General features: G+C 45.0%; 1 protein-coding gene across 6 annotated transcripts in view; it reads right to left on the bottom strand.

The window, feature by feature from the left end:
* Hlf (HLF transcription factor, PAR bZIP family member) overlaps nucleotides 1–18,114 on the bottom strand; it is a 57,470-nt gene extending 39,356 nt beyond the window's left edge. For 2 of the 6 annotated variants that reach the window (XM_090351062.1, XM_090351063.1), the window contains exons 1-2: nucleotides 17,612–18,114; nucleotides 14,751–15,086 (exon numbers count right to left, since the gene is read on the bottom strand). In XM_090351062.1, the coding sequence (XP_090207188.1) occupies nucleotides 14,751–15,086; nucleotides 17,612–17,726 (451 nt within the window). In that variant the 5' untranslated portion in view covers nucleotides 17,727–18,114. The other 4 variants (XM_090351067.1, XM_090351066.1, XM_090351064.1 and 1 more) reach the window with 4 other exon arrangements.
* Between the last annotated feature and the right edge of the window lie 407 nt (nucleotides 18,115–18,521).

Raw genomic sequence — 18,521 nt, 5'->3', positions numbered from 1 at the left:
AATAAGGCAAGAAGCAAGCATAAAGGGGATCCAAATAGGGAAAGAGGAAGTAAAACTTTCCCTCTTTGCAGATGACATGATCCTGTATTTAAAGAATCCTATAGACTCCACTCCCAAGCTCCTTGAGTTGATTCAAAACTTTGGAAGGGTAGCAGAGTATAAAATTAACGCTCAAAAATCAACTGCCTTCCTCTATGCCAACAGTGAGAGGAATGAGACAACAATCAGGAAAGAAACTCCTTTTGCAATAGCCTCAAAGAAAATAAAGTACCTAGGAATTAGCTTAACTAAGAATGTAAAAGACCTTTTTGATGAAAACTTTAAAACCCTGAAAAAGGAAATTAAAGCAGAACTGAGGAAATGGAAAAAGCTCTCATGCTCCTGGATTGGAAGAATCAACATCGTGAAAATGACAATCTTGCCAAGGGCTATCTACAAATTCAATGCAATACCCATCAATATCCCAATGGCATTCTTTAAAGAAATAGAAGAGGCAATCCAAAATTTCATATGGAATAATAAAAGACCCCGTATAGCAAAAACACTTCTTAGCAGAAAGAACAGCGCTGGAGGAATTTCAATTCCAAACTTTAGACTCTATTACAGAGCTATAATTATCAAAACAGCTTGGTACTGGCACAAGAACAGGCCTGAAGACCAATGGAATAGAACTGAGGACCCAGATATTAAACCACAGACCTATGGCCACCTAATCTTTGACAAGGGAGCCAAAAAAATAGAATGGAAGAAAGACAGCCTCTTCAACAAGTGGTGCTGGCAGAACTGGTGAAGCATCTGCAGAAAACTAAAGTTGGATCCTTCTTTGTCACCCTGAACTAGAATTAACTCCAAATGGATCAAAGACCTGGAGGTAAAAGCTGACACACTGAAAACTTTACAAGAAGGACTAGAAGATATACTAGGCCTCCTTGGCACAGGTCGAAACTTTCTTAATAAGAACCAAGAATCACAACAAATCAGAGAAAGGCTGGATAAGTGGGACTGCATTAAACTGCAGAGCTTTTGTATGGCAAAGAACATAGCTAGTAAATTAATTAGGAAGCCTACAGAATGGGAGAAGATCTTCATCAACCATACAATGGACAAAGGCCTCATATCTAAAATATATCAACAGCTCAAAAAATTGAATCACTCCAAAACTAATTTCCAAAGAAACAACCATCCCATTAAAAGATGGGCCAAATACTTAGAGTCTTCTCTGAAAAAGAAATAAAAATGGCCTACAGACACATGAAGAAATGCTCAACATCTCTGGTCATAAAAGAAATGCAAATCAAAACAACTCTAAGACTCCACCTCACTCCAGTTAGAATGGCCAGGATCAAGAAAACTAATAACAACAGATGCTGGAGGGGATGTGGCCAGGAAGGATCACTACTACACTGTTGGTGGGAGTGCAAACTCATTTAACCACTATGGAAAACAGTATGGCAGTTCCTCAAAAGACTAATCATAGAGCTCCCCTATGACCCAGCAATTCCACTACTAGACATTTATCCAATTGTCCAGAAACAAGAACATACTAAATCCACTAGCACAACGATGTTCATTGCAGCAGTATTTACCATAGCAAAGATACGGAACCAACCCAGATATCCCTCAGCTGATGAGTGGATCAACAAGATGTGGTATTTGTAGACAATGAAATTCTATGCTGCTGTCAGAAAAAACGACATCGCCCCATTTGTTAGGAAATGGAAAGACTTAGAAAAAATCATATTAAGTGAAGTAAGCCAGACTCAAAGGAACATAGGCTCAATGGTCTCCCTCATTTGTCATAATCAGTAGAAACCTTGGGCTCTCATAGCAGAGATTTGCAATAGAGCAAAACCTAAGGCCATACAGTATGACACTAAATGAAAGGACCTCTAGGATATAAAAACAAAAGCCATATAATGAGTGATTGTTGTCCTTAATGTAGTTATCTCTCATCTCTTTTGCTGTCCCTTGGTTATCTCATATTGTTACAGTATTTCACTTTGTTATCTGATATACTGGATATATTTGTATTTGGTTATTTGAAATTGGATAGAGAAGGGGGGAAACAAGATGAGGGGTGAGGGTCGGGGCAGGAGGGAAATGGGGACCAAGACATGAGAAAGTGTATCAATGTATGTGAAGTTATGCACATTCTATCTGGCAAATATAATGTAACCCTTCTATTAATTACAATAAAACATATATGGAAAAAAAGACCACCACTCTCAACTTGGGAAGCAGGCACCTTTCTCCTTCATATGTATCCCCCAAAGGAAAACAGAAGAAACCCACAGCACAAATCCTCCAGTACTTAGGAGAGATTAGAGGGCCCTATAAGAAGCCCATAGGAGCCCCATGTCATTTCTTTCCATTCAAGCTTTATAGACATAATGTGAGATGTCAGAAGATGGAGTATGGATTGCAGATAAAATGCAAGCCTCAGTCCACAAAACAGGTTGATTAGTGGAGCAATCCAGGAACGTAGGAAGTTGCTGCAACACGCTAATGGTGACAGTAACACAAAGGGACTGTGAGGTAAATACACAGTGTAAAAACACCAGATATCATCCCTTCATGAGCTTTCCTTCCCCACACTAGCCAAACAGGTAAGGAGGCACAGATCATGGTTGCTATAGCACAAAGACGTGCCTAGGTGTCTGAAAGATGATGATGAAAGTAGAACAGAAGAAACAGTAATCATAGAAAAAAGTCACAATTTACCTGCCACCCTCCTCTTGGAATCCTGAGAAGTGGGTATTCTCATTCCCTCTTACAATACAGGACACAAAGGTTTTCCACAGCTGATCAATGGCCAAAGCAAGATTTAAGCCTAGGCCAGAGTTTCACCACCACATCATGGTGTTTCTTGTGAGGAAAAGGGGATGGCTGAGAGAGTTGCTCTGATAGGTGATTATTTCATTAGTAAAAAGCCAGCAATGACCACCACCATCGAGCATTGGTCTATGATATTCTCTCTAATACCAAGTCAATGGGGGAAAACAAAAGCTCTTTGGGTCCCTTCATGAAACTTAACTTACACTATGGAAACTTAACTTACACTATGGAACTTACAGGATGATATGGAGGAGGAGCCAGTAGAGCAAACTCATCAATGTGGCTCTGGAGATGTTAATCCTATTCCAGACACATTCCAGACACATCTGAATGAAAGGACGTTTCTGTGTCCTTCCCTGATTGATACTGTGCATCACTTCATCTTCACAGGGTTCACACAAGTCTTTAAAGATGACTTTGTAGTTAAATAAGTTAAATGTCTCCTCAGAATTAAGCCAGTTTGGTGATACATTCTTTTTGGGGGTGGGGGGTGGGGTGATGATTTTAGTGCTTGAACTCAGGGCCCAGCTGCTGTTCCTGAGCAGTTTTGCTCAAGGCTGACACTCTATTGCTTGAGCCACAGCTCCACTTCTGGTTTGAATTGGACTCTTAATTGGAGATAAGAATCTCACAGACTTTCCTGCCTAGGCTGGCTTTGAACCATAACCCTCAGAGCTCAGCCTCCTGAGTAGCTAGGATTATAGGCATGAGCCACTAGGACTCTGCTTAATAATTTTGTTTATAAAGAAGAAAAAGAATATAGATGGCACTCTGGTTAATGATCAAGTGATCATAAAATCCAAGTCAATGAAAATGTTACTAATCTGCCAGCCAAAGGGTCAGAAGAGAAACAGAACACATGGAGCCCCCAAATGTTTCTTCATACCTAGATATGTAATACCAAAACTTCTCATCATACATGTCCATCTGCTAAGGAATACCATAACTGAATACCAGTCATTGGCATGTGCTTGGACCACTTTCACTCATATGCTTAAAAAAAATAAAATTTTATTTATTTTTGCCAGTCCTGGAGCTTGAACTCAGGGCCTGAGCACTGTCCTTGGGATTTCTCAAGGCTAGAGTTCTACCACTTGAGTCACAGCACCATTTCTGCTTTTTTTCTATGTAATATGGTACTGAGAAATCGAATCTAGGTCTCTTTACATGTTAGCTAGGCCAAACTCCTTGCCCATACTTTTATTTTTGACACGGATATAAAAATTACTTTAAAAATAATTCACATGTTACTGGCCATTTAGAAGAAATACGATCCTATGAGGGAAGCCAGCTCTCACCCAAAAATGTAGTATACTAAAATAAAGCAATCAATTGTAATGAAATGGATCGTCTGAAATTCAGATTAAATCAGTTCTGCAGATTTGTCTTTTCTTCTCTTCAGAAACTATATCAAGACTGTTATTTCTATCTTTGAATTTTATGTTATCTGCCTTTTCCTTGGTAAATTTCTCTGCTGGCCTTTGCATGTTTCTAAGCAATGCTCTCCTGATTCCATCTGAGATCTCCTTGTCTTCTGTAGAGAAGCCTGTGAGAGCACCTTTGCTGATACTAAGCCCTTATAATAACGAATCCATCTTAAGGTGAATTAAGTCTTCTGAGTTAACCGTGGGGCAGATGGACTTGGCTTGGCAATACCCTTAAAAGAATCTTTCTATCTTGGTGTATTGAGAGCTCTGTTCTGGGTAATCTGATTACTTTGTACCTAGATGATCTTGTTCATCTGGTTTATAGCACTGATTCCCACTGGCTGGGGCACAGTGGCATCCTTCCCCCAGCAAATCTTTGCCTTCTCCATTCCATTCAATTTAAGAGCATTTAGTATGCATGAATAGGTTAAGCCCAGTGTGTTTAACCCTTTTCGTTAAGAGCAGCAGCCTTGAGTGAACCACAATGAATCTTCCATGCTCCAATGTCTGGGACTGGGTTCTTCAGCAAAGATATGGGAGCAGATTGCTACCCAGAGCTAATTAGAAAAGAAAGCATTGCTCTTCCGCACTCAAGGATTGTCTGCCAAAGCATTTATTTCTGCCCATCCCTTTATGCAATTCTACTTTCTGTGAGAACATTTTGTCACAGATGATTTAATAGCACTGCACTCTTTTATTTTGAGGAATCGAGGATCCCCAGGGCAAGACTGCAGAACCAAGGGGGGTTAATTAGCCACAAGCCGCGTCTCATTATAAGACCCCCTTCATGTTTCAAAGCATTCTTCCAATGGCCGTTAATAATAATTAATAATAATAATAATAATAATAATAATTCCAAATTAAACTCTTAAAAAAAACAAGACTTGTTGGAATTCAGTGTGACAACGGAACTGTGTCTTTATTTTTTAAACCAGACCTGAGACTTTAACTCATGGCCTGGGCACTGTCCTTGGGCTTTCTCAAGGTAAGCATTATACCAATTGAACCACAGCACCACCTCCAGCCTTTTCTGTGTATGTGGTACCAAGGAACGGAACCTAGGGTTTTGTACATGCTAGTCAACCACTCTCCCACTAGGCCAAACTCCTGGCCCAGCTGCATCATTTTTACAGGCCAGAAAATGAGACTGGGTCGGTAATGAGGTAAGACAGTTAAGAAGAAGGAACAGAAGCATTTTAGGAATTTTCACATCTACTCATGGACTTGGTATCCACCAGACACAGACAGAACAGAAACAAGTACTGTCATTTCTCCCCTAGCAGACGCTCAGCTCTTGCCAACATTCCTATGACTGTCTACTATATGTAGCTGGAGGTGGAACTGTATGAGTTGTCTGATTTTGTAACTAAATGAATTGGCTTGGGTTATAGCAACTTTTCTGGTCCCTGGTAATGCTGCCTGATACCACAGCACACCTCAGAGGGACTTAAAGAAATCTTTTTGTGCAAATGACGTTCAACAGCTTCCACCCCATCTTTGCTCACCAAGCCCCTTTCTCTAACGGCACCCCAATACAAAATTTTCTCTCTCCCCCTCACATATCTATATCTGTATCTATATTCCATAGTCTGAGCATGCTTGGCAAGTCCCTTTGGTTTCAGGGATGAAGGAAGAAGCCATACATACAGGTCAGGACTTAGGCATGCAAAATTGCAATAATGATTCCTTAGTCTCTTGAGAGTAAAATTAATAAGCTTGCAAGAAACTTGGTGAAGTATTTTTAGCTTGATATTACTGCTGCAGGTATCCTCAGGCTCCAGTACTATTTGTGTTGAGGTTTTCACCTTCCTCTCCACATGCATGTGTACTCACACTCATGTGGCGTGTGTGGATATGTGTACACCACACACACAGAGCATACTCATAAAAGTTGGTTCAATATGCTTTGTTTGCAAACCCAGTAAGCCATATAAAATAGAGGCATTTAAAAGCAATGAATGTTAATGGGTTGAGTTTATTAAAATCTATTTCTTATTACCATGAGAATAGTCCTGCTTTTTTTGGATTTTTAAATTCTAAACCCTGCGAATTTCTCAAACTACTTTCTTGCCAAAGAGTATTTTCTCCCATCATGAAAATTATGGGCTTTACAAGTGAAATCTAAACCCCGTGTTTTGAAATTACTTCATCTGGATCATTAGAACATCGTGTTTTGAAAAGCTGTTTGATGTTTGGGGGTGGGGGGGGCTAAGAGTATTTATTTTGAAAATAATAAAAATAAGGAAATCCTGGCTTGCCAGAGGGAAACTGTTGTCAGGTTTCTAAAAATGTTTGAAATCCAACCTTGAACCCAAACGGAAATATCCATTTGCCACTTGCCTGCTCCATAACCTTCAGAGGCTCTCTATTGCCTACTGGACACAGTTCAGTACTGCTATTCACCAGTCTCAACCTTTCCCGCTCTTCCCTCTGCCCCGCTCATATGAATACTCTGCATCAGCCACTTCAATATGTTCAATGTTTCTTGTGCACCTTATGAGCATTCCTGCTTCTATGGCTTTGTCATCTCTTGCCTACCCACCTACCTGGCTAGCATATCTCTCCTTCTGAGACCTAACCTCAGAAGGCTCTTCCAAGGAACTTCCAAGAACTTTCACAACCAGGAACCCCTGCCCTAACCTAATGGTGGCTTCCTGTGAGAATTGGCAATTCTCATGGTCTGTTACTGTTCTCTTATTTAGGGTTGGGTTTTTTTTTTGTTGTTCATGTATGTTTGGGGCCCCTCTTTCTTGATTAACTCTTCACTCTCCTCCTTTCAATAGATACCAGAGACCTCTACACACTTATCACTTGACACTGAAAAGAGGCATGTCTGTCTTCCCCAGGAAATGCCCATTGAGCTCAGCAGTCACATCAATGTCTGCATCCCTCATTGCACAACAAAGCATAATCTGAGGCTTTTGTTGGAGTCATCCACACAGCCCACATTGATTCCCAAAGCCTCTTCTCTGTTGTAGTCTAACCACGATACCACTAACTGGAGCAAAGTAGCAGAAGTGACTGATGGGAAAGGTTAGCACACTCTAAGCCAGGGGCCCCAATTGGACTTTTTTTTTTTAACTTTCACTGTGGAACGGTCACGGTCACCCAGCAAGGATGTCATCTTGACTAAGAGGTTCAGTGAAAGTTCAGAAAGATTAAAGATTTACCACCACCCCCCCATGAAAGGACAACTTGCAGGAAAACGATTCTTCTAGAATTCGCCAGTAAAAAAATCTTGCTTATAAACAAGAATAGGCACTAGACCTCCTTTCTTCTTTTCCAGTGCCACAAGCTGCCTCTGTGGTTTCCTAACACCTTGAGGTCATTACGTTGCCTTCAAGTATCAGTCATTATTAAAAATTCAATCAGAGCACCAAACTGGTGAATTTAATAACAATCCTTCACGGAAGGCATCTGAGCAGGAACTTCTTCGCACTGCATTGTCTGATTGGTGGATAGGAATGAGTCGGGGTTACAGATAAGCTACCCACTGGCCCTATAACTCAGAGGCTAAGGGTAGAGCAAGCAGGACTATGGAGATGAGCAGAAGAAACATTTGACTTCCATCAGTAGAGTTCTTTGTTAGCTAGAAAGGGAAGATCTCCAAAGCCCTGGTGAGATCCTCCATGAGAAAAGAGACTCAGCAATGGGTTGAGCACACATGCTGCTGAAAGAATCTTCTCTGGAGCACTTAACTGTATGCCAGGAACTGTGCCTAATCTCCATACACCTGCACTGGCTCAGAGGAAGAGATCCTATAATTACCCTAGGGTTTCCCCCAGGAGAAATCAGAAGGTCAGACCATTTAAAATGACTTTCCTGGGATCGTGAACGAGCCAGGAAATGGCCATGTCAGAATTTATACTCAAGAGATATCTGTTTACTGGCTTCTGTGGTCTAAAAGGCATCACCACACTGCCTAGAGAGAGATATGTGCCTCAAACATAAGTAGATGACTGTGACAGGATATAGTAAGCATGAATCACCAGGCATACCAGGGTCTTGTGGAAATCCAGTTCTTATGGTCAAATAATGGTTCCATGGCTTCAAGTCTAAATTGCCACTGGGGCAGAGGTCAGATATCACTAATAAAGAATAGTAAAAGTAATCCCTTCCACTCACCTTAGAGAATCAAACACTGACTCTGAAGCCACCCTGTTCCTCTCCACAACATTTTCCATCTTCTTACTTTCCCTATCCTTCTCTTTCCTGTGAAAGAGAACCTTTCCTTCCATTTTCACTGCTGAGACATTAAAAACAGAAAAAGAAAAATTCCTGGGTAAAAGTGAGTAGAGCTGGTTGGGAGTCAGGTATCTGAGAAATCTAGTAAATCACTGTTATCCTCTCACCCAACTTTTCTGCATTAGGATTTTAACAAGGTTTCTTTTTTCTTACCCCTCCTTCTTCCACCTCCCCCACCTTCTCTCCCTGTTCTCTACCTAATTCTGTCTTTCTGGTGCTATTTTTCTAGTCTGGTAGGCACAGTGCTGAATTAGGAAGACTCTGCCAAGACCCTTTGGCAGGAGCTGGCAGGCAGGAATCCTGCCTACCACAGTGGTGCAAGAGAAGACAGGGCCTCTGAGCAGAAGGGCAGGAAGAGGGCTGGGCTTGGGATCTGGCTCAAAAGCTGGACAAAACAGGTTCCAATGGACCTATCAGCTGCCCTCTAGACCTTAGCTTTCTCCTGCCAGGGTAAGGATTGCAATTGTGAGCTGGCACTTAGGAGAGTTTCTCTGGGAAGAGAAGGAAGAGTGGCAGTGGCTGGGGAGGGGGAGGAGGGTATTGGAGATGAGAAAAGGCAAGCCAACACACCACCCAGAGTTGGGCAAACTCCACAGGGCATAGCCACGTGCCTGGAGTGCACGGTCCTGCAGGCAGCCAGCCAGGGTTTCCAGGGCTCCCAGGAGAGCTTGGAAGGCGGGAGTGGGGAGGGTGAGAGAAGAGGACTGAGTGAGTAGCTGTTTCCACACTGGCAGAACAGGAGTTGCTAACCTAGAAGCAATTCTGCTGGGTTAACATTAGGAAAGTGATTTGTCTTAACCCAGAATGGACAGAAAGGTTTCAGTCAACTACACAGAATAAATGTTTGGCATGTTGAGTATAGAGGAGGAAAAAAAAAAAGAAAACAATACATGTAAAAGCCTATCTCAGTTTTGCAGTGGGATAAAGGACAAGGTAAACCAATCTCTAAATGCAGAATAGGGGCCTGGGGACACGTTCATTCTTTTCCCTGATCATAAGCCACTGCCCTCCTACAAGCAAGGCAGGATTCCTGTCCCAGGCACCAAGGTGACCTACCTGGCCATGCTTGATCTTCTATCATCCACCTTCAATCGCTGAGTAAATTGAGTCTTAAAGATATTATGAGATGCAAAAGTAAGAGTAGGGTAGAAACCCTAGCTCCACTCAAGCACCCAGGGCGGATATTCCTACCGCCAAGTTGCCTTGCTGTCCCAAATACCTCTTGCCAGAGACTAGGGACTGCTGTGCATGAACTGGAAGCAGCAGCCTGACACAAGCAAGAGCCTTGGTGGAAAAGGTAAATAATGTCAAGACCCAGAGAGTCATCACCCTCCTTCTAGAATTAAGTGGACTCCACCTCTTCCCTTCATGAGCACTTTCACACTGAGAAAGAGAGACTCTCCACTTTGTTCTAGAGGGAGGGTGATGACTCTCTGTGTCTTGACATAATTTACCTTCAGTACTACACAGGTCCACAGCTCCAACACCTGTCACAAAGAACAGCCTAGCCCCCTTCCCTTATGCTCTCCTCTTCGCATTCCCCACATAGAAGGGTTTCATTCTACTCTGTACTATTCTGTACCCAGCCTTCATCAAAACCTGGTCTCTGAATTCAGAATGCAAAAGAGAATGTTTTTAGTTCTCAGATGAAGGTGGGCCTAAAAGTGGCAGGACATCCTCCAGCTAGTCAAAGGGAAAAACAAAACAACAATGACAACAACAACAACAGAAACAACCAGAGGAAATGGTTTCAACCTAGCTCTATAAACATGGATATAAAAGGAAATGTGCCTTTGCTATAGATGACTTTCCCTAGAGGGACAGCTGTCCTCAAAGCAATCATTTAATTCTCAGGACAAATAGATCCTGATTTTTTTCCCCAGTACCCAACACACACCTCCAGATGCATCCCCACCCGCCACCGCCACCCGCTGCTGCCACTTTCATATGATAATATCGTTAGTGCAAACACTGAACACTTCTGGATAGCTGCTGTCATCCCCGCTGCCCTGCTAACAGTCAGGATGTAGCCCTCTGAGGCTCAGAAGCCTCTGCAGGTGGCTTTAGCACCCCAAATCCCACCCACTTTACCCTCCATGGAGAGGGTGGCCTAGAAAACCTGACAATCACACCATCACCCATCCAGGTTTCCATGGATCCCTATAGTATTATTGCTTTCTTAAGAGTTCACTCATTTTGTTGATCAGGCAGCTAGACAGAGGAGGTGAGTAGACAAAATATGAAAGGAGCCCAGAAGAGCAGTCATGGTAAATAGCTTTGAACACACACACACACACACACACACACACACACACACACACACACACACTGCTCACCTTATTACCCCAAGACATCTTTGGAGTAGACTTAGTTTATGCAGAATTTGTCCGTCTCTGCATCTCTGGCTTGATTGCCTTTGAACTAGATAAGCAGCATTAAGGACACAGTGCTATTGACGGTGCTTGGAAAGATGCGTGTTGAGAAAGTACCTGAAAACAAATGTTTGGGGAATTGTTCTACAATTGTCCCCTGGTTGGGCCTGGTAATTTAGCTTTATCAAGTAAAAAAAAAAAACTGTAAAAAAAAATGTGTAATGATACTCCTATCAACACACTCTTTTTTCGTGGTTACCTAGTGGCTGCCTGACTTTTCTCAAAAGTCTTACTATAAAGTGTATAAAGTGTCTTAGGGGATAGAAGGCATCTATTCAGGATCCTGAATTAAGCCTGGATTTTTCTTTCCAAATTCAAGATCTGTGGTCTAGACCATTGGTTTTTCAACTGGTAGTGGATTTATCTTCATGTGGATTTATCTTCAGGAGACACGTGCAAGTCTCTGGAGACATTTCTATTTGTCACAGCTGGAGGGTAAATGCCAATGGCATCTCAAGGACAGGAACAGGATGTTTCTGAGCATTCTACACCACACAGGACAGGGTCCCACAAGACTTAACAGACATTAATAGTGCCAGGGTAAGAAACCCTCATCAAGATTGAAATGGTACAATTCCCAGACTATTAATGGCTTGCAATCTGTGTTCTTTTTGGGAGGACTTGTTTTCCTCAAGATTTTATTTGGTATTTCTATTCTGGCCACTCCTGTGAGCTCCAGAGGACAACTGAGAGCTTTCTCCTTGAGGTTTACTTGTGATACATATCCATCACATCCCCTAGAAATTCATTTCACATTATAATCTTCATAATGGTGAGCACTGAGTGAACAGCAGGATGTGATTTTTATCTGTCTGGCATTTGAAGTCCCAGCTTTAACTTTTCTTCTTTGATGTGAGGACTGTCGTTAGTTTTTCAATTCAAAGAAGAAAATTATGATTTTTGAAGTGAACTTTCATTATTTAAAAAAAGAATAAAGACCAGCTAGGCACTGGTGGCTCACATCTATAATCTTAGCTACTCAGGAGGCTGAGATCTGAGGCTCAAAGCCTCCTGGTTCAAAGCCAATCCAAGCATGAAAGTCTGTAAGGCTCTTATCTCCAATTAAGCATCAAAAAAGCCAGAATGGTAGCGTACTAACCTTGAGCAAAAACTAAAACTAAAAACCCTCAGGGACTGCACCCAGACACTGAGTTCAAGTCCAGGATTAGCACACACACACACACACACACACACACACACACACACACACACACTTAAATAAACAGATCATTTCCATACCTTCAGTGTATATTTTTCTTCCATAATCTAGTAAAATGACATCCATTAAAATGCGGGATTCTTTACTATGGATAGCAGCTTTGGGGTATGCCAAGTATCTAAGGGTCACTAACGTCTTACAGACCCTAAGGAGCCCCAATAACTTAAGCCTCAAATCCCAAATTTGGACTTCCAGCAGGAAAACTCCAATCTAGTAACTGATGAGCAAGATCCCTTCATATTTATCTCTAGAGGAAGGTTATATCTGGCACCTACTTACCTCAAAGCAGTGCTTCATATGACAGTGATTGTAATAAATGATAAAATCCGGCATCGCTATAACAAACCACAATGATTCCTACGAATGAAACACCTAGTACCAGCACTAGTCAGTGACCCTCCACATCTATAATTTCCACAATAACCTCATCAAATAAAATTCTACCCTTTTACTCAAATGGAAACAGAGGCTGCAAGGTGTTTTCTAAGGGTACACAGTTGAGAAGTAGCAGAAGAAAAGCTCCCTGGACAGCAGAATGACAGAGGCACCCACGTGTTTGCTCTCCAGGGCTCCTACTTGGAAGGGTTATATACTTTGTCTGCTGCTTGTCCCAGGAAGAGCTTACAGATGGCAGCACTATTGGTTCCATGGTACGTAGGTAGGGGCTATGGCTCACCCCTCAAACCTTCAGGGGTGGCTAAAGTGAAGACTCCATTCCATTACAGCCAGTGGTTTCAAGCTATCAGTCAAAGTAGATTTTGGAGAAGAAATAGGAGAGGTGTGAAAGCCCAGAGATATCTGCAAGGGTGAACTTAAACTCCAATACTAATACATCCAGGCAGGGGTTTTCTGTTTCTCCTTCACCTTACATCCTTGCACTTAAATCTAGCTCTGTATGTCACGGAAATTTCTTCACGAGTTGAGGACAGAGTTCAGTAACAATCTCTAACACAAGCCTCACATTGTCCTGCTTTCTGTCTTCCCCTGCAGGGAAGGCCCTCTGCTGGGTGACCTTCCTGTCAATTTATCCAGCGGAATCTTTGTTCCTGGTACCTGTGCACATTAACTGATCTTTCTTCCTGTTCACTGTGCACTCTGGGGTAAGAAAGGAAGGCATCTGGAGCTGCCTTAGTCATGTGTTTACCCTGCGCATTGTGGCAATGGGTTTGAAAACACTTGTCTTTCTAGGTGGTGGTTTTATGTAAAACTCAACATCATTTACAGCTGACTCTGCAGTCTTGCAGGATCTGATAAAAAACAGACGAAGTGTGATGGACAGGTGAAAATGAAAATGACATGTGCATAGATTGGTTTGCAGGAATAGCTGCTAGAGGAATATGCTGTCTGGTGCTAAGGAGAAAGCTAAACTTTGGTTAATCTGAGAGCCTGCTTCTACATTATAGTTCTTGGTCAATCTCCAAACAAGATGCAGAGGGTGGAGAGAAGACAGCACACCCACCCCACACCCCTGCTCACATTTTCTCCCCTTTAGGCCACAGAAGAATAAATGTTGGCAAAGCCTTATGGACAACCCAACCAGATCTCCCAGCAAGATCCTATTATTTATACATTTGCTGGTTGAGGGTGGGGAGCAAGATGAGCAGAGTGCTTCTATTAGGGAAATCATTCATGATAGATTGGTATATCTTTTTCTTTGTCAGTCCTGGGGCTTGAACTCAGGGCTTGAGTACTGTCCTTGTGCTTTCTCAAGAACAGAGCTCTAACCCCTTGAGCCACAGCACCACTTCTGGCTTTTTCTATGTGTATGGAACCAAGGAATCGAACCCAAAATCTTCGAGCATGCTAGGCAAGCACTCCACCACTAGGCCAAACTCCCGGCCCCAGATTGGTATATTTTCAACTGCAGCTTTTGGATCAGCTGTATCAAAATCCCATGGGGAACTGGTTAAAAATGCACCTTAGCCGGGCACTGGTGGCTCAATACTGTAATCCTAGCTATTCAGGAGGCTGAGATTCTTAGATGATGGTTCAAGGGCAGGAAATTCCACAACACTCTCATTGCCAATTAACCACCAGAAAAGTGAAAGTGGAGCTGTCCCTCAAAGTGGTAGAGCACTAGCCTTGGGTAAACAAAAGCTCAGGGACAGGGCCCAGACCCTGAGTTCAAGACCCATGACCAACAAAAGAATAAAGTAACATAACATTTTTAAAAAAAAAAAAAAATGCATCGGGCCGGGAGTTTGGCCTAGTGGTTAAAGTGCTTGCCTAGCATGCATGAAGACCCAGGTTCAATTCCTCGGTACCACATACATAGAAAAAAGCCGGAAGTGGTGCTGAGGCTCAAGTGGTAGAGCTCTAGCCTTGAGAAAATCCAAGGACAGTGCTCAGGCCCTGAGCTCAAGTCCAGGACTGGCAAAAAAAAGAAAAAAAATGCATCTTCCTACGCCTGGAGAAAAGGAAATCCTATTTCTAGGGGCTGTACCTTAGAGTCCGTATTTAACTGTCAAGGTGAGAGATGCTACTCGTTCTAAGAGCGCCAGTAAGCAATGAAGACATCCACACCATCTCCCCTCTCAGCCCCGCCCCTTCTCCATCCACCCCATCTGAAAGGAGAACATGTGTAAGCTTTACCTGGTCGGATAGGGCTCTGCATACAGTTGGGAGATGGGATGCCGGGGTGAAGTGGTGCAGAGGGCCGACTGCTGAGGTCCATGACGGAGGGGGCGGCTGCAGAAGCCGGCTGCAGCCCTGGAGGGTGAGGGCTGTGGTCGTGCTGAGACGGGCTGGGGGGGATGCCATTTTCCGACAAAAACTCCTCCAGGTCCATGTATTCCAACTGGAAAGTATCTCCGTCATAAGGAAGCGTTTTGTCCCATAAGGTGGGCCCCAAGAATGCCGACTGGGGTACGGTGGGGCTACTGCTCTCATCATCCAGTTTCTTTTCCTTTTCTTTGTCTTTACTAAATGCTGCAGAAGGAGGGGGAAGAGTTGGCTTTTTAATTACCAAAAGAAAAGAGAGAGAGAGAGAGAGAGAGAGAGAGAGAGAGAGAGAGAGAGAGAGAGAGAGAGAGAGAGAAGGTGTTGTTCTTTTCAGCGACTCAACCTGTGTTACAACGCTGCTTCTGGGGTCCTCTGGCCACTGGCTTTTGTGGATCTGGAGTTAAAGTTCAGGCAGGACAAGGATCTCTGCCTGTTTCTCAACATCTTCCTATTTACTTTGGAAAGAAAGCACTAGTCTGTGGCACTGGGCTAAAGGCTGATCTAGGATGAAAACAAGGGGAACAGTCTTTGGGGCATTATTTAAAGAGGTAAGTCTGAGATCTAGCCTAGGGAAATGAAACCCGCTATTATGTGCAAGTAGGGTATCTTTTTTTTTTTTGAAGAAAACTGCTGATCACCAGGTTTCATTTATCTTCTCAAAACAGATTGCAAAGCCAATATGAGATGATTTAAACCTAAAAGCCAATGAGTTGTTGGAGGGATTTTTTAAAATTTTGTTTTGCTTTGTTTCGGTGGGATTTTTTTGGGCGGGGGGGGGGGCAGGGGGTTGTTTGTGTCTTTTAGACTAGCTTAGCAAGTCTGGAACTCTCATCTTCCTTCACCAGCCTCTGGAATTCCGACATTACAGTCATGTATCATCCCTCATGCTGGCTTTGAGTTGATGCTCTGAAGTTTAGTAAAGCGAGGACTCTTGGGCCTTCTTCTGTACTAGGCATTGAGGACCTACTCTCTGCATGGTTCTTGCTGTAAATTAACTCAAAAATTACCGTGGCACACTCACAAAACAGCACCAAACCCCCACACTTTCCAGGCTCCTTCTATACAAGGAAGACCCAGGGGTTCTTAAGACTTGGAAGAAAGAAGAAAAAGGAGATGTTTCTGAGAAGCATGTATTTGTTTTGGAAGCAACCGGGACACTTGTATTTTTTTTAACAGACACAATTATATAAATAAATAAACAGTAAATAGTGGTTTCTTCTTTCTCTTCCTATTAAGTACTACCCCATTCACACACACTATATATTTGCAACCGGGACGGGGGTTTGTTGGGGAAGATGAGCTGTTTCACATACCTATGATGGAGGCAGGCAGCTATTTCCTACCTGGAAATACAGCTCATCAGATAAGATCTTTACCAGGAAGGAGCTCTGGATTTTGTCAATTCTAGCACTCAGGCGTGGGTAGAATCTGGGATTGAGGAATTTGCTTCTGAATCCCTCTCAGCACTCCCTACTGCCCCACACACACTGGGGGAGGGGGGAAGGAGGGGGCGGGAACACAGCCATCCTAACCTTCTACCATCTCATAGGAACCTCTGATTTAAAATGATTTCCACGAAGGCAAACGACAGCCGGCAGCAGCCCCTTCCACCCCAATAACATGTCTCTAAAAAGAAGAGATCCACCATCTGCAGATGGCAAACCAGAACGCTCCCAAGTTCTGCAACGCAACAGGTTGTTATTCCCTTCCCGGGCATGCAGATTGCAAGTACACCTCGCCAGTGAAATCATCTTTCAAGACTGGAGCTACACACACACACACACACACACACACACACACACACACACACACACACTCACACTCATAACTAAGATTCCAAAAGCACGAACCCTCCTCTGCGGCCCCAAAGGACAAACCCCACCGGGACATCCGCTCACTTCCAAGCTTCCTATCCGGGTCCTCCTCCTGCTCCTGCTCCAAGCCTTAAAGGTTACCCCAGGGAAAGGTTTCTGGGGACTTACCAAGGAAAGGGCTCAAGCCAGAGGAGGCGGCTGCGCGGTTACACGTGAGCCTGCTCCTCTCTCCCCTCCCACTGCTGGAAGAGGAGGGAGAGGGGGAGGGTCGGGGAGATGGGGGGGGAGGGAAGCGTACCCGGAAAAAGTGCCTGCGGCTGGAGGAGTGCTCCGCTGGCTGGTATGTGTGTGGGGGGGGGTAGGGGGTGGGCAAACCAGCCCCCCACCAGCCCCCCACTTCTTTCTCAATGGCCCTGCAGCAGAGCCCAGGCAAAACCAGGCTAACTCAAGAGAGACAACCGCACCCCCCCTCCTCCTCCCACCACCACCCCGACTGATTCTCCCCCCCCTCTGGCTGGAGCCCTCCCCCAGCCTGCCAGTCCCCCCCCCACACCCTCCGTCCCATTTCTTCTCCCCTGCCCAGGAGACGCCCCCCCACCCCATCTTGCAGGCCCGTTTCACTGGGTTATTCTTCTAGATAATCAAGACCTGTCCAGTTCCCACCCTCCACCCGAGCGGCAGGAGGAGCTGGGCTGGGGTGCGGGGACCCCGGGACCTTGAGTCCACTCCTGCGGTATTTTTTTAAAAGAGTTTCCCCCCTCCCCGGCTCCCCCACTCCTGACTGATCATTGAGGGGCAGAGAGGAGGTGTGCGTGTGTGCAGGGTGGGGAGCGCCTGCCTGCCTGTCACCCGGGGGGCCGGGGCGCGGTGGGGACGGCGGGGACCCCGTCCCCGAGCGGGGCGGCCGCGCTGGCTCACCGTCGTCGTGGTGGAGGGGGAGCTTCAGCGGGTTCTCCAGCAGGGACCTGAGCACGCCGTAGGGAGGCGGGATAAAGGTGGGGTTCAGGGGGAGCTGTCGGGACATTTTCTCCATGGCGGTGCGCCTCGAATAGAGAGATATTAAAAAAAGAAAAAGAAAAAAAGAAAGAAAATGGCTTTCCTTCGTCCTTGGCCCCCGGAACCCCCAAAATCCCAACGTGCTTGTTTCCAAAGCGGGGGGAGAAGAAGAGGAAAACCCACGAGTATCTTTATAAATACAGGGGCGTCAAAGGTGGGAAAAAAACAGCCGCAATCATCATTTAAAAAAAAATGTGACTTTTGGGGGTTCTCAGGGTCCCCCCTCTTCCCACGAGGAGCGGGAGACGCCGGCCACTCGCACGCGACGATGCTCGCGCGCGGCCACCCGCCGGCCCGGCGTTCCGGGCGTGCGAAGACCGAGAGCCAGCCAGGCACCCCGGGCCCGCACGGCGGACGACGCGCCGTCCCACCCCACCCCCCTCCCCGCGCCCCGCCGCCGCCGCCGCCGCCGCCGCCGCCGCTCCCGGCGCTCAGCGGCCCCGCAGCGCCCGCCCGCCCCGCTCAGCGCGTCCGGCCGCCCATGTGCCGCGGCCCTGACAAGACTGACGTCAGGGCCCGCACCGCGCGCCCATAGGCGTGTAGGGGCGGGGCTTCGCGAGGCCCCGCCCCCCGGCCCCGCCCCACCTGGCCACCCCTGGGTGTTTAGCGTCGTCGCGCGCGCGTGGATTCTCCTTCCAAACCTTGCCGCTCCAGCCCAAAGCTTAAGCCAGACCTCACCACCTTTTTCTATCTTTCTTTCTCTGTCTTCCTTTTTTAATGGTGTGTGTGTGGGGGGGTAAAGTTAGAAGAAGAATGTTGACTAATCAGTACA

The sequence above is a fragment of the Megascapheus bottae genome, chromosome 17 (assembly GCF_031878675.1).
Source record: "Megascapheus bottae isolate mThoBot1 chromosome 17, mThoBot2.hap1, whole genome shotgun sequence".
Taxonomy (NCBI): domain Eukaryota; kingdom Metazoa; phylum Chordata; class Mammalia; order Rodentia; family Geomyidae; genus Megascapheus; species Megascapheus bottae.
Note: the sequence above shows the minus strand (reverse complement) of the source record. Positions and strands in the feature narration are given on the sequence as shown.